The sequence below is a fragment of the Rhinolophus hipposideros genome (genome assembly GCF_964194185.1).
Source record: "Rhinolophus hipposideros genome assembly, chromosome: 1".
In the NCBI taxonomy this organism is placed as follows: Eukaryota; Metazoa; Chordata; class Mammalia; order Chiroptera; family Rhinolophidae; genus Rhinolophus; species Rhinolophus hipposideros.
In genome coordinates this window covers 69,999,168-70,015,713 of record NC_138047.1, presented here as the reverse complement: position 1 = coordinate 70,015,713, position 16,546 = coordinate 69,999,168, and the positions used below count along the sequence as shown (strand labels likewise).

Below are 16,546 nucleotides of genomic sequence, written 5' to 3'. Positions count from 1 at the left end.
ACGGCAGTTCTAGTTTTCTCTTTTTAAACAAAAGACACACATATCGTAAAAATTTCAAATGGTACAAAAGTATACAGACAAAACAGTTAAAGTTCCATGAAGCCTATTGCCCAAAACTGCTTCTAATCACTGCACTGCCCAGTCACACACAAGTCAGTGTTTTATGCTCTCCCTCAGAAACACAAACTTGGCTGTCAGTAACTGACATTTATTCCCAAAAATAGAGTATACTAGTTAAAGCACTATTTATTACTACCAAGTGTGACTAGTTTCAAATCCTAAGCCTAACCAATTACTGGCAGTGTGACTTCAGGCATGTTATTTAACTTCTCTCCTCAGTGTCTTCAACTGCAAATCAGACTTAAAATCGTACTTCCTCAGAGGGGTGTGATGAAGATTGAACAATCGAACACGTGCAAAACACCTACAGCAGGGCCCAGACTATAACAAGGGATCAATAAATGTTAGCAGACCTAATTTCCCTGAAAATGAGACCTAATCAGAAAATAAGCCCTACCATTTTTCAGGATGCTCGTAATATAAGCCTTACCCAAAAATAAGCCCCAGTTAAGATCATCAGCCAGATGGACGCATTTAGTACGTCCATGGCAACACACAAAGTATGTATTAAATTATAAAATATTAAAACATAATTGTATATAAATAATATGGACATTAATACTTAAAATAAACGATAATAAAATTATAAGTATTTATAAATATCCAAGCAGGCACCGTTGGACGAGAGGTAAACGCCTATGTAAACAGACAAACTCAAGACTTATTGTCGAACGACCAATTGGAGTACAAACACAACACACAAATAACGTGCGTACTTGATAAGGAACAGATGTGGTTGTGTCCAATATGAATCTTCATAATTCAATACATCATGTGTTGTAATGGACGTACTTAATGCACTCATGTGAAATAAAGAAACGTTTTCTGAATTTTGGTGCCAGCAATTTTTCATAGCTTTTGTGTGGACCATCATTCTTAACTGTCATCATTCTTGTTGTCACTCCTGTCTCATAAGTCTTCAGTTAACACTTGATTTAATGGTACATTTAAAGGGAATAACATTTTGACCCCCAGACAAGATGAGTACAAAAAGAAAGAGCTATTCCATCGAGTACAAGAAAGAAATCATGGAGGACTCCCGAGGCAAGATTCTTATGGCTTTCTGCAAAGAGAAGAAGTTGGATCTCCGAATAGTCCAAAAATGGAGAGCAGAGTACAATAACCTCAGTCAACAGGTGGACGAGGGAAATGCCAAGAAGATCAAGTGTGTCTCAGGTCGACAACCATTATTTCCTGAGCTGGAAGACATCATCTGTGAATGGACTGCTGACAGGAGAGCAAAGGCTTTGGTTGTGTGCAGGGCTGATATTCAAGCATTTGCCCTTGCAATGGCACCACAGTTAGAAATATCCCCAGAAGAATTCAAAGCATCACAACACTGGCTGGATGGCTTCCTGCAGCAACAGTGCAGACAGCAGTGAACTGTCTCTAAGATCGACAACACTGTTCAAGCTAGAAGATACTGAAGTTATTAAATGTGCACTTGCATTCAAGTCCTTTGTTGATGGCATCCACTTTTCTAAATACCAACTCTCCAGCATGACTGCTATGGATGAAACTGCAGTGTTTATGGGCCAAGGATCTCAAATGATAATTGCTCAGAGGGGTGCCTCGTTAATCTACATTCCCTCCACTGGTTACAGAAGGGCTTACCTTACCTGTATTTTGGCAACTTGTCTGGATGGAACGAAAGCCCCACTTCTAATCATCACTAAGGGCAAGAAAGACAAGGTTGAACATGTTTCAGGCATTTATGTTCTTGAAACCGAAAAGGCCTGGTGCACATAAGCAGTTATAAGGAAGTGGGTTGATTTAATGCTGCCAACTTGTTTTGCGAGGTGGCCAAAGAGGTCTGCTAGTCTGGGATTCAGCCAGCACTCACTGCGCTAAAGACATGAAGAACTTCCTTGCAGGGAGAAGAATAGATCAAATAATGCTTCACGCTGGAATGACTGCCTATCTCTAGACTCTTGATATTGCAATAAACAAGCCATTCTAGGACCATTTGCGCATGGAAATCAATGACTACAATGAAAATAGAATGGAGAGAAATCAGAGTGGAAACTTTGTGAAGCCTGCAAGAGGTCGTGACTTAGGTGAAGAATTCATGGGATAAAATCACTGACAGCAGTGCTGCCAATGCACCACGAGCCGGCTACATGGACAAGAAGTGCTCATTTAAGGAGAGCTCTACTGCTGGACAGGAGAGATTGGGGCCAGTGGTTCTACAGGAAACGGAGTCACAAGAAATTCAAGCCGGAATTCGGGGTTTGGAGAGTTATGACAACGTTCCAGAAGATGACATGACTGTATTTGAATAAATGTAGATTTCTGTACATGAATAAATGCAGGTTGTTGTAGATGAAAAAATAAGACATCCCCTGAAAATAAACCCTAATGCATCTTTTGGAGCAAAAATTAATATAAGACCCAGTCTTATTTTCAGGGAAATACGGTATTTTCATTATTATTATTATTATTTAATACTGAAAGAAAGGAGACCCAAGTGAGCTGGAGCAGTCAAACATTTCAAGGAGCACCTGTTATATGAATGTGCCTTGAAGGATGGGGAGGGCTTTAGAGGTAAAGAGCAAATAAAGGTAGTGTGCATAAAGAAGAAACCAAGAACTTCATGGTTTAAAGGGGGCATTCTGGACTATAAACTCAGTTACATTAAGTAGGCCCACTTACATATGCAGTCCAACTGCCAGCAGAGGAGTTTAGCAATAATTCAGTGGATAACAGAAGCCCTTATGGTTCCTAACCAGGGCCGTAATGCATTAAATGTAGGATTTTAGAATTCCTGCCTGGGCAAGGTGCCAGCCTGAGGATGAGGAACCAGCCTAACGAGGGGAAAAGCCATTGACAAAATCTGGAAACACCTTTGTCTGCCAAAATATCAAAGTATCACTCTGAAAATTGGATACCAACTAACTAGAATCTTCCACAACGAATAAAGGTATATATAAACAGAAATGCATGGTATAAAAAAATCAAAAGAACCATTTGTAGACTATTTGGAAGTTAGCAGGGTAGAGATATTTCAAGAGAATGTTCAAAATCATGAAAATTACATGTGTAACAATATTTGCATTTACATATAAACTTGTTCCTCCAGAATATTTATACGGCTTCCTAGTTAAGGGATCAAGTTTGTGTTCTAATGGACATTTGTCCTGCGGTATCTTTTCTCAAAAAGAAAAATACTTTCAGAACATATCCACAATCTCCTTTGGCTAGTATTATACAATCGTACTAAATTTTTTAATTTTACTGTCTCTACAAGTTACTGTCTCAAAAATCGTTTGAGTAATACTAGACCAATAATTGGATCCTCAATGGAAGCGAGTCACAGCACCTAAATCCCTGAAAAAATAATTGTAAATGGCATTCAAATGTTAATGTCATTAAAATAACACTTCCTCTTTTGGAAATTTACCCAAGACAATTACCACGAACAGTGGCCTTTCTTAAATCAATTTTTGGATCCTGGGAAGAAAATGTTTAACAAGTCACAGAATTCAAACAACTAATGGTGCAAATTCTTATTTAGTTCCAAATTCCTCTCATCATATTAAAAAATTTACAGCAACACACTAAAGGAACATTCGCCTTCCCCATCATTAAGTGCATAAAATACAAATATCCCTGGCATCCTTACTGTTTTTGTCACCAAAGTTACCAACATATACACTCTGCCGCTTACACCCAAGTAGAATGAACAAACTGTATTGTGCCACACCTTAGTATGCTTTCAGAATGCTTGACTCACTATGCTATGGAACACTCTATAAACCTTTGTGACTTCAGTTAAGCTAATAAAGGCTGATAGGGAAACACAGTGAGGTTCCTAAGGATGAATTTTACTGTGCCTCAGGAATATGCAGAACACTTTTATGGGCAGTCTCCTTGTCACAGCACTGAAAGGGGCTGGAGAAGAGTGCAATTCTAAATTACACACTCTATCAAGCTACTGAAGAATCTCCGAGGGTAACAACCTTAAATCTATTAAATACAATTTGCTTAATTTTTCAGAAAGTCTATGACAGGGCACTATGCCAAAAACTGTTGCACACAAAAAAATCTTTCACCATGTAATTGGAAGTAATACTTTAACAGAGAGAGAATATCCAAGAGAGGACATCTGTTTAGAAATGAGAAACAAATGAGAGATAACTATTAACCAAAGCTCTGGAAAAAATTCAAATACTATTACAGCATCTCTAGAAACTAATAAAACCCACTTAAAGAAGACTAGCATATTTTTATTTCATATATTCTCATGCAAAATAGAAAACAATGAATTACTCAAAAACATAGAGTACTTAGCAAAACACCTGTGATACGCCCTGTAAAAAGGAGAAAGGTAGAATAGAGGCCCATCTGATTGGAAAAGACCAAAGTCTATTGAAATGCATGCCAGCATAGGTATGAGGAAACCAGCATTCTCATATCATGGGTAGGTGTGTCTCTATAGAGATATTTGGCAATATCAATCAAAATCACAAAGGCATACAACCCTTTGAGCAATTCCATTTCTAGGAATTTATCTGACAGAAATGTTCATATATATGCAAAAAAAAGAGTGTGTCTGTGCACGCACATAAAAATTACACTGCAGTGTCACCAAAAGAAAAAGACTAGAAACAGCCTAATTGTCCATCAGTATAAACTGGTTAAATAAATCATGATTAAATCCAAACAATGCAGATGTACAAAAAGAATGATGATGTATTTACTGATTTGGGGTTAAGTGCAAATACCAAAAAATAAGTAGTATTTTGAGGATATTATTTGTGTTGAAAAGGGGAGTGGTGAGGATACATACGTATTTACAGATATCTGTATAGATTCTCTGTCGAAGTATAGACAAGAAGCCGCTAACACTTGTTGCTTCCGGGACAGAAAATGAATGGAGGGCAACAGGACACTCTTTCCTATGAACACTACTGTATATTTGAATTTCAAACCATATGAATGTCATACCTAATGAAAAGCATACATTAATCAACTTTAAAAGGGGGAAAGGGTGAAGGGTTAAAAAGATTTCTGAAGTACAATGACTGTCCTGTATGTGACGGTCCTTTAATTGTCCCAATAAAGAACTGTTCTCATTTTGGCTTTTCAAAAATTGCCTCTTTCTTTTCTGCTTCTACCTAACTTGCTGTGCTTCATTCCCTTCTGTCAACTTTCCCAGTTAATCTTACTCTCCTCCATTTAGGTCTATCAGGACAGCTGCTGCAATTGCTTACTTAGCCTTGCTGAGAGTACTGAACGCCAAAGGTTGATGAACTTTGTTCCAGTAATTGTCACATAAAATGGGCAACAACATAACATCAGCAGTAAGAGAAATCTGAATATTTACAGAAGGGTAAATAACTCCACTTATGCAACAGAAACACAAAAAATAAGGTGAAGGAAGAGGGAGAAAGTGACCATAGATTTGAGAGATTCAGTTTTAACATTATTACAAAAAATTCTTCCAAAACTAACTTTAAACACTCATTTAATTATCTGTTCTATCCATTCACATTTTATTACCCCCCATAAAAACCTTAGTAAAAACAGAGTACCTGCGCTAGAAAAGTGACTTTTCCACTCTGTAATTTAAAAACACCAACCTTATGTTCCCCAATTTACATGATACAATGGCTCTGCATCTAGCATACCTAAATTAAGGGTCACCAAGATCACTGTTCATTAGTTGCCTAAACTAGTGTTTTCGCTTTGCATTTCCATTATTATGTCATTTATTTGCAAATGCATACATATGTTAACATTTCATATGCTAGGGTACCATCTGGCCAAGTTTTATATCATATACTCATTATTTCTACACCTTAAAATTGTAAGTAAAGGCCTACAGTCTCACCTGCTAAAGCTGAAACATAATTGTCCCTTATGAGATGCCAAAGAAACAACCCTTTCTTGTCCAGAGCTATGTTTGCTTCTAGATTAAGTCCTATCAGATTCTACCTCCATGCTGTTGTAACTGGGAGAAAGGCCATTACTGGTCCTAAAGCCACTGGGAACCTGAGTACAGGATGTTTCGGACAAAGACACCTGGTTAACTGTACGTTCACACTGCAGCCTGACCAACAACTATCATAAAGAAGAGCTCTCTGCCTTGCAAGTTCTCAAAAATAAGTGACAGTAAGTCTATAGGCTTCAGTATATAGTTTTAGTAAGTAAATACTAGACTTAACTCAGGAGGAGGTGAAGAGGTTTTATGAAAATCTCCTTTACTGAGATCTAAAGTGCTAGTCTTACGTTACCCAATCTCTACAATATTGTTTCCTTTATCAGATACCAAAGACCTGCAAAGCAGTAAAATTCCTCTGATTTTAACCAATAACTTTCCAAAATGATCAACATTCATTAAAATTTAAAAATGCAAGGCCTTTTTTCTAAAACTATTAATTTACAACCACACACTGATAAGATTTTCATTTCTTTACAAATAACAGACCAGAAAAACATCTTCAGAATTACCTGGACTTTCTTGACCCATGTGACCACAATGATAGAAAATTGCCACATGGGAAAAGACAGAAGACAGGTCTCTAAGCCCCCACACAAAAGGGAATTAGTATTTTAAATGCAGAGGGTGAGCATACATGTGAAATATATATTATGTAGTTATACAAACTATATTATTAACATTCCATCTTGGCATAATGACATGGTAGTTGGGAGGGAATGTAAAAGAAAAATATTCAACAGCTTAAAATTAACAATGGGCCCATTTACTGAAGGTAGGATGGTTCTCCCATTTCGGCTGAAGACGACAGAAAGTCTCTTTCTATCCTCCTGCAGGAGGGAAACTCTGCAGCTGGCCCACCTGGAGAATGATTCAACTATATTCATGGCTTCACTCAGAGTCAAGCAATGGCAAGAAAAGTCTTCATCTTCACTTGGCACCAAAAACCAACACAGAGAAATGTTGACTTTGAGGTGTTCAAATTTCATTCTTCAAAAATCACTTCAATTAATGTCTCCTGTCGGAAGCTGACCCCCGTGAATACAGAAGATCTATGCCCAATGAAACTGAGAAACACTTATCTATATCTTTGCCATTTCATCAAACACTGTCTTGTAATAGACAGGTCTCATGACACTGTCTAGTACTGTATTTATCGCTTTTCTCCGCAAGCTTTTTACTCCCAATACTCTGTTATCTTCTTCAATGGCTTCTAGGAAGTATTCTTTTAACTGCTGAATAAATGAATTCACAGCAAAGTGTTTCACAGCTCTATCTTTCTCTGTTCTGTCATACTCCCAAACGGCTCCATACTCCAGGAAATAGTAAATATCTTCTGCTTTTCAAATCCAACTAAAATCTTATCTAAGGGACCACCAAATGGCTCAGTTGGTTAGTGTGTGAGCTCTGAACAGGGTTACTGGTTCAATTCCCACATGGGCCAGTGCACTGTGCCCTCCACAACTAGATTGAAGACAACGAGCTGCTGCTGAACTGCTGGTGGGGTGGCCAGATGGCTCAGTTGGTTAGAGTACGAGCTCTGGACAATGGGGTTGCCGGTTCAATACCCGCATGCAAATGGTGGGCTGCGCCCCCTGCAACTAAAGATTGAAACCGGTGACTGGTCTTGGAGCTGAGCTGCACCCTCCACAATTAGATTGAAGGACAACGACTTGGAGCTGATGGGCCCTGGAGAAACACACTGTTCCCCAATAAAAAATTAAAAATAAAATAAATAAAAATAAAAAAAATAAAATCTTGTCTAAGTTGGTAACAACTGATCCTCTCCTAACTCTTGAGAATCAAAGTTATTATCTGGTTATTAAAATGTCTGATTTCCTTATCTGCTGAAGAAACATTATAGATGTGTTTATTGAAAAATGGGGCATCAACTTCAGGAAATTCAACTATTGGCATTTAAGGAAAAACCTTAAAAAACTTTTAACATCACACATCAGAAAATAACACAGCAGAGTACTTCAACTTTAGGACACTGTATTTAAAAGATGTTATCCACAAATATATTATCCTTCCTGTAATTCTATCATGAGAAACATCAACTTGCGAAAATACGGCCTTGAATTGTGAAACAAGTCTCCTGTTTCTTATAAAATATACTGGCAAAGACCAACAAACCCACACAGCTACTAAGAAACCCATCCCCACATTCCATGGCTTCAAGGCAATTCCATAAATACATCCTTCAAAGATAAAAAGAGCCTGCAAACTTCTGTAGCCAACACTCCATTTTAAGAATAGGAAACAGAAGACAATGACACGTGATCATGCAGTTAGAGCAATCCGACAATCATTTCAAGTTTGCAGGAATTACTAATCTTACATTAGAAATAAAACTATCAAAAAAGAATGCAAAATTCATACAACAAAGGTGATGAACAAATTTGAGTGAAATGTTAAAATTTTGTAGTCCGTATGCTTTAAAATACAAGTCATATTCAGCATATTCATATGATGGCAACAATAAAATATCAAGAAAACAGGATGTTCAAGTCCCAGCCAACAGCTTATTTATCTCAAATACATTTGATATCATAGAGTTCCAATGTTATAAGGGAACATAAATAACCCTTTTGAGTTCAACATAATACCTGACCAGAGGAAAAATTGTATACTTTTGAACTCTGAATATAAAGATGCAGCTTCCTAGCTAAGCACAAACTTGTGATTTCTTTTCAATTGCAAAAGACTGTAAGTAAAATATGTATGTGTGTAACTGCTATGTCCCCTACAATTATGGAAGATTTGGTATCTCAAGCCTCTAAACATGTTTTTTAATTTGATAATAATATTATTGTAAAACAACTGAGAGAATACTATGTGCCAGGCCTTGCTAAGAATTTCACACACACTATTAAAATAAGAGAATCACTAAATTACATGTTATAAGGCATGCTTTCAGGTTTTAATTGCTTCTTGATGCTATTCATTAATCTGGTGACCTCTGAAATATATCCCAATAATTTTACATAATTAAGGCAGAATAAATATAGCCAGAAAACCAATTAAGTATTACATTAATAATCTTACCACAGCAATATAAATTAGTTACTAGGCACACATCTTTATTAGGCAATGTTACTAGGCATGTTTGAACCACACAAGGGGTTAAAAATAACTACAACGAAAGGCCAACAGCCTAGCAGCTCAGTTGAGCCAACATGCCCCTCCCTCTCTACCCTCCCCCCCCATCCTCTGGAGTCCAGAATGAATTGCACGCCCCACTGCACAAGGCCCAAGAAGGTCACAAGAGATGGCAGAGACTTTTGTAAGAGAACAGAAATAACTCAGCAGCTTTGTTACGGGTAGTTTCTTTTAATCAGTATGTTCAAAATCCTTTAATTAGCACTCTGTCTACACAAGGAAAGCATTTCTTCTGTGCCAGGGGAGGGCATGGATGTATGTACACAGTGTTCTGTTTTATCAGCATCACAACATGGAGCGAGGCCTCAAACAGGCTGCCAGGGAACTGAAGCACAGAAAACTTTGCAAAAGTCCTGGTACCACATATTTACATACTATTTGCATTTCTATGACCAAACAAGATGATTAAGTTTGTTTCATTTAGGCATCAATTTATTTCTGGACTTTTTTCCAGCAAAAATGGAAGTATTTTAATTGAATAAGTTTTTTAGTCCATTATTACAAAGTAAGATAAGTCATGCTTTATATAAAATGTTAACAGAATATAAAAACAGATAATCAAATATTGTTCCTTTCTTCATAATCAATCTTCAATAGGAGAAAAAAAACAAAGTGCTGCCTTGCTCAAATAGGAATAAATCACAAGACAAGTTTTCACATGGGTGCTTTACATTTAAAATGTCATCCAACCACAAAAAGTCTTAAAACTTGCAAGCTGGATTACATATTATGTATTTCCTCATAAAATCTAAAAAACTGAAATCAAGACAGGTATTAGTGATTAATTATAGCTATTTGAAAATCCCAGCCAAGAAACAGGAATTGGTAACTACTTTAAAATCCACAGCCAAGAAAACATCATTAGTAAGCTGGGATTTGCAGTATTTTAACAGAGAGTGTTACAAACTTATGTTTAATCTTTAGAAGTCAAGTTGGATATACACTGTAAGAATTGGTGTATATATACATATTTATACATATATACATACATAATTAAACAACAGTCTGCTAAATATCTGATTATAGAAACAATCTACTTAAATGTTAGATAAAGTTTATTAGGGAGGCAGCATAACACAACTACGCGAAAGCCAGTTCTTGCACACCAACTATGAGCTCTGTACAATGGGAATAACACCATTATTTCACAGATTGGTAGTAGAATTAAGTGAGATGATGCATGCAAAGCAATTGGCAAAAATCCCAAAATTTCCTGGTAAGGTTGTGGGGGGGTGAGCGGGAATAGGTCTTTTAATGCATGGCACAAAAGTGTGAATTGGCACAACCTATCAAAATTATACATACACACACGATCTGACAATTAAGTTCGCAAACTTGATTCAACGATGTTGCTAACCTTTTTTTGCTTATCAGAGGAAGTATTCATTATGAATTTGTACCAACTGGACAGTTAACCAAGTTGACTACTGGGAAGTGTTTTAAAGGCTGCGTGATAAAGTTAAGACAACCTGAACTTTTCACCAACAATTCATGGCTCTTGCATCATGACAATGCACCAGCTCACAGGGCACTGTCTGTGAGGGAGTTTTTAGCCAGTGAGCAAATAACTGTATTGGAACACCCTCCCTACTTGCCTATCTGGCCCCCAGTGACTTTTTTCTTTACTCAAAGATAAAGGACATATTGAAAGGCAGACATTTTGATGACATTCAGGAAGTAATACAACAATAACTCTGATGGCCATCCCAAAAAAAGAGTTCCAAAATTGCTTTGAAGGGTGGACTAGGTGTTGGCATCAGTGCATAGCTTCCCAAGGGGAGTACATCAAAGGTGACCATAGCGATATTCAGCAATGAGGACTACAGAACTTTTTCTAGGATGAGTTCGTGAACTTAATTGTCAGATCGTGTGTGTGTGTGTGTGTGTGTGTGTGTGTTTTATTTATATATATAGATATATATACATATATAATGTATATATGGTATACACTGCAGCACTGTTTGTAATAGCCATATTGGAAACAATATGTTTTCCAACAGAGAACTGGTTAAATGCTACTTCCCTACAAGAGAATTCCACACAGTTGTTTTTTAACCAAACAAAAAACTCTTTATGTATTAAATAGGGAAAGTTCTCCATGTCAAATTGTTGAGAAAAGAGAGAGCAAGGTATGGAACAGTGTGTATAATATGCTACCATACAAGTAAAAGGGGAGTAGATGCTCATGGTTATTTGAAGAGGAAAAAAAAAACCCTCTGGAAAGTTATACAAGTAATTAATAGCAACAGTTACTTATCTATTGGTGATGAAAGTGAAACAGTGCCTGACACACAGTGAAGCCCATTAATTGAAAGCTTTAATTACTCCCCTCATCATCACCATGAAGACATAGCCTTAAAATATATACACAGAATCCATTCATACTAAATCCATAATGAGGTGAACAGCCAAATCTCAATTATTCATAGACTATCTAGTTGGAGATCTAAGCCTTTCACTTCCTCTTCAAAGGTAAGTAGCTTTTGGCCATTGTACTGTTGGCTACCACGTTCACCAGAAAGTTAGCTGAGAAAATAACACCAAAAACTGTCATTTTATTAATACTGATCAACACTTTAATAAACACGTTTGGAGCTGAAAGGGACCATGACAATCCCATAGTGGGACTTTCTAATATTACATATGAAGAAACTAAGTCCCAGAGAATTCCTCAAATTAATGACAGTTCAAAGATCTGGAGTCTGCCCCTAATTAAATACTTTCTTTGTTGTTGTTGTTATTTTAAGGAGGGCGCAGCTCAAGGTGGCCCACGTGGGGATCCAACTGGCGATCTTGCTGTTATTAGCACCACGCTCTAACCAACTGAGCTAACCGGCTGCCCCTAAACACTTTCTGTTTTATTTTGAATGAGATGAAGGAAAAATGAAAATAAACGTAATTGAAATTAATTATCCTTGCTAAATTCTCTCCCTCCACATCCTTTATTGCAGGTAACTAAGTTTGCTGAGATCAAATCCCATAAGCAATTGTAGTAAGTAGAACAGGTCATCCAGAGAATCAGTCCTTAAGTTCCCAGGACTAAGCATTGAATGAATATCTGTAATAAAATCTGTAAAGTATGCTTACACTAGAGATTGTCAGAGGCATGTTGAAATCCTTGCCACCTTGCAGCCGGAAACCCCAAGGAGCTGGGCCAACCAACGATACACTGTAGTTGCTCATGGTTCTAATGACTCCAAGTCCAATCCCAGAACGTGAAAGAAACTATGAAAGAAAATCAGATGGTTAAAAAAATGTTTATTTGAAGCCCTATTACATATTTAAATGTATTTAATATAAATCCAACTAAATTATGTTCAGTGTTTTGTTTTGGGGGCATGAGAGGATATAGAGGATAGGTCTACATTAAGTTCTCATTTCAGTCTAAGAAAAGGTATCTATGAGCTAATATACAATTTCTAAACTCACTCCAATTTCCATAGTCTACAAATTCCACATCAAAATATATTCCTAGACACTTGATCAGTTTTACCACATGCTACAATTTGTGGCTTCTTGCATACAAACTTTAACTCAAAGTACTTTACACTTTGTTATACACTGAAGAACAAGATTTTATTTCAGGTTTCATTCAAAATGATTTTCTCCTGTTACCTCATGCATTCGTTTGCCTGCAGTTAACAAGATCCTTCAATTTTACTTCTTTACATTCTAAATTACACTAACATATGAAAAGGGCTGCAAATTCATACATCCTCATTTCTGCTTTCCAAATACTAAATTCTTTAAAATGAGTTGTTTTTAATGCACAAAATTCTCTTCAATCATAAACTATAACTTGTATATCCTTTTATAGGGAGGTGATATTTTCCACACTTAAATATTTACTTTTTCTTCAGACAGGCAATAACAGGTAATACCCCAGCACAGTGATACTTCGGTCAGAACCTGTTTTCTATTCATACACACACTTTATCAGGCAAAGGAGAGTGTGAACACTGACCACACATTAAAACTGACTGAGATAGTATATATTAGGTTGGTGCAAAAGTAATTGCGGTTCTTGCATTATTTTTAACCTTTCAAACCGCAATTACTTTTGCACCAACCTAATAGCTAATCTTAAATGCATAAAAGGGAACTGGAGCTTTAGAAAAGAACCAGCACTTCAGTGCTCGCTTTCTTGTATGTTTTGCTGTAAGTGGACTCATCATGACTCTCATAGTAGTACTTTTACATAAAAAATCTAAAGAAAAAAGTATGACATGGAGTTTGGTACTGGTTGGTATGGTGGTTATATGTCGGTGGGGAGAATGGGAAGAATGGAGATTTTCTAAAATGTAATACTATAAACGAGATTTCTGTCTTTAAAAATATTTTAAATACATGTATAATTTAAAAATTTTAAAACTTTTTTTTTTTTAAGAAAAGCTGCTTAAGACACACTTCCTTGGAAAATCTATGCTGTTCGACCAAATTATCACCTTATATTACCTGTCTTACAATATTTTTCCATTTTTTTAAGCCATGCAAAATTTCTATCCCATCACATCAAAATTGAAAGTGGCAGATGTAGACATCCGAACCACTGGGTATATTAAAAGCAAACAGATTCCATCTTTTCATAAGAGGAAAATGAGGCAAAACTTTCAACTAAGTCTAGTTCTTAAATAAAAATTAAATCAGTGAATATCTTCATGGCATCTACCTAGAAACTAAATGAGCTTTCCCTCTGGCATGGTAGTACTCAAATACTATACTCAAGTACTAAGCAATTAACACATTACTGCAGTACTGACGTAATAGGCACAGGGCACTAGGCAAGACCCAAGGCCAAGGCAGAAGTCAAACTGTTATTAGGCTGGTGCAAAAGTAACTGCGGTTTAAAAGGTTAAAAATTGCAAAAATCTCAAAATTACTTTTGCACCAACCTAACAGATAACGTGAAAAACAAACAGTAAGGAAGTAATAAGGGTCCCTATATAATTTGTCTTCCTGCCATAATAAAAGAGTTTCATAGAACTAGTAGAGAAAGACTTTTCAGATTGGCATACCAGACAAATCAGAAGTGTATAAAGCCAACAGATATGCCACACGCAGCCTGCCCCTTCCCCCCTTTTTAATCTTTAACTTTTGTCAAGAGAAGTATGTGGAAGTTAGGCTCAACTTCTGGCCCCACTGTTCCCTACAAGAAAATGCATTTATGTATCAAGGAGTATACGTGCAACTTGCCCTTTACTCGGAAGTTCCCTTCCTGACTTCTCCCATTTGCTATGAAAATTTCTAGCACTGGCAAGCCCCACTACACAACCACTATGTCATTTCATTTCTAGTCAATGCCATTTCATTTCTAGTATTCTCCCTCTGCTAATTTCATTTGCTTTCAATATTCTGATCCCTGAGCAATGGTAGTATGATTGGCCTTTTCCTGGTCTCCTCCATTTGACTACTAGTGACCAAACTCTGCCTAAAATAACAAGCAGGCAAGAAACAGAGAAGCCTACTCTGCTTTCAAACACGTAGAAAACGTTGGAGCTTCTGTACCGTTCTGGATGTTCTCTTAGGGAAAGTTCAAACAATATCTTTGCTTTAACTTGGGAAGGAAGCTTGGTTAGTTCCCACACTCCCACCCCAGCTTCTCTGGTGGGTGAGAACGGGGAAAGGAGAACCCTTGATGAAATAAATGCTCAGGGTAACAGAAACGGTCTGAAATTAAAAGAGCAGTATCTTGCGATGCTCTTTTTCCCCCGGAATGAGAAACAGTGGAGGTAGAGCTGAAGAACTAAGGCCACAGGCACAGGATGATACGACTGAGAGCCGATGAGACAGTTTTCCAGCAGATGTTCACGCCTAAGCCCTGTTGGCCAAATAAGGCTCCCGAGCCGGCTGTTTCCGCGGCAGGCGGGTTCCGACGTCCTCACGGTCAGGAAGGCGGACTTGGGATAGGATCTGGCCATCACACCCTAGACCTGCCCTGCCCACCGCAGCCACGAATTTTCGGTCCAAGTTCTGCCCTTGGCCACACGCCCTTCCTTTTTCCACTTATTGTCAAACGCACTGAGGGCGCAGTCTTATAAACGCCCCAACAAGCACCCAGGTCATTAATACATCTGGCGCTCAGGACAGATTTGTTTTTTTTAAACCAAGCTTTATTTCCGGACGCACGGAAGTGTTCCCCAACCAGGTTACACAATCCTAGATATTTGGGTGGCAATAAATGCTTCCCAGTAGCGTGAAAGCAAAAACTAACCCGCCATTCCTGTGTGTGTCCCGTTTCCCCCCCACACCTCCGAGAGATTCCCGCAAGAGCTGGATGGACCCGGACGCCAAGGTGGGTGCCCGGCGACGCCCGGAGCCGGCCGGTGGGTCGGTGCAGGGCGCCCGGGGGCCCTTCAGCGCCCGCCTGCGCCACCCCCGGCGCCCCGCTCCCGGGTCCCTGCCTCCGCCTCGCTCGTCCCGGCCGGCCCGGGCTCCGGGATCTTCCAGTGCCCCGGGTCCACTCCCACTCCGCCCTTTCCCGGGCGCTCCTCTTCCCACGCCGCTCTCCCGCCTCCGCCGCTCCGCGTCCAGAAAGCACCTGAGAAGCCCCCCCCGCACTAGGCGCGCCCCCTCCTCCTCCGCAGCTGGGATCCCCTCGCGCTCGGCGGACGGCAACCGCTCCCCTCCATCCTCCGCGATGCGGACCAGAGACGCGCATCCCCAGCGGGAGGCCACTCACCTCGGGTCCGGCACCGCGCTGCGTCCGCCTCACACGAGCGCTGACAAGTGATTCGCGGCGCGGCCGCCGACCTCCCAGCCCGCGGGAACTTCCGCCTCCTAGCTCCCCCCCCGGCCCCGCCCCCGAGCCCGGGCACGCCCTCCCCCCGGCCCCGCCCCCGAGCCCGGGCACGCCCTCCCCCGGCCCCGCCCCCGAGCCCGGGCACGCCCTCTCCGCTCCCGGCCACACCCCTGGGCCGGGCCAGGCGGCGCGGCGCCGGCCGAGGACGCTGTGGAGTTGCCCAGCGCTCGGGCACGCGGGGGCGGGCGGAACACGCCACGGAAAAACGCTTGCGCTACGGAGTTTCGGTGGGAGTAGTCTTCGGGGTTTTCGAGCAGTTACCGGGCAAAGGTCTGCTCCGCGCGTCTCTTGCGGTGGATGCCTTTCTCTCTCCAGAAATTTTGGATTGGAAAGCAGTTGCTCTGGCTAAAAATAGAAGGGAGCTTTCGATAAATCCCTCTCTATGCAAGTTCAGTAGCTATTGCCTGTGTTCTTGAGAGAGATTTATAGGTCCTAAGAAATGCAAACCCTGAAATTTGCTTGTCAGGAAGGTGAAAATTAGTAACTTTAATATCTAGAAGTTAAATCCTGTGATCAATCACATC

The 16,546-nt window shown here is 39.4% G+C and overlaps 1 protein-coding gene across 15 annotated transcripts in view; it reads right to left on the bottom strand.

Annotated features, from left to right (window-relative positions):
- Positions 1-16,014, bottom strand: part of PDLIM5 (PDZ and LIM domain 5) — a 187,662-nt gene extending 171,648 nt beyond the window's left edge. For 8 of the 15 annotated variants that reach the window (XM_081048745.1, XM_081048735.1, XM_081048742.1 and 5 more), the window contains exons 1-2: positions 15,903-15,992; positions 12,311-12,448 (exon numbers count right to left, since the gene is read on the bottom strand). In XM_081048745.1, coding sequence (XP_080904871.1) covers positions 12,311-12,406 — 96 coding nt within the window. In that variant the 5' untranslated portion in view covers positions 12,407-12,448; positions 15,903-15,992. Of the gene's footprint in view, positions 1-12,310; positions 12,449-15,902 lie in introns of those variants that run through there. The other 7 variants (XM_081048749.1, XM_081048739.1, XM_081048743.1 and 4 more) reach the window with 7 other exon arrangements.
- Positions 16,015-16,546: the final 532 nt, after the last annotated feature.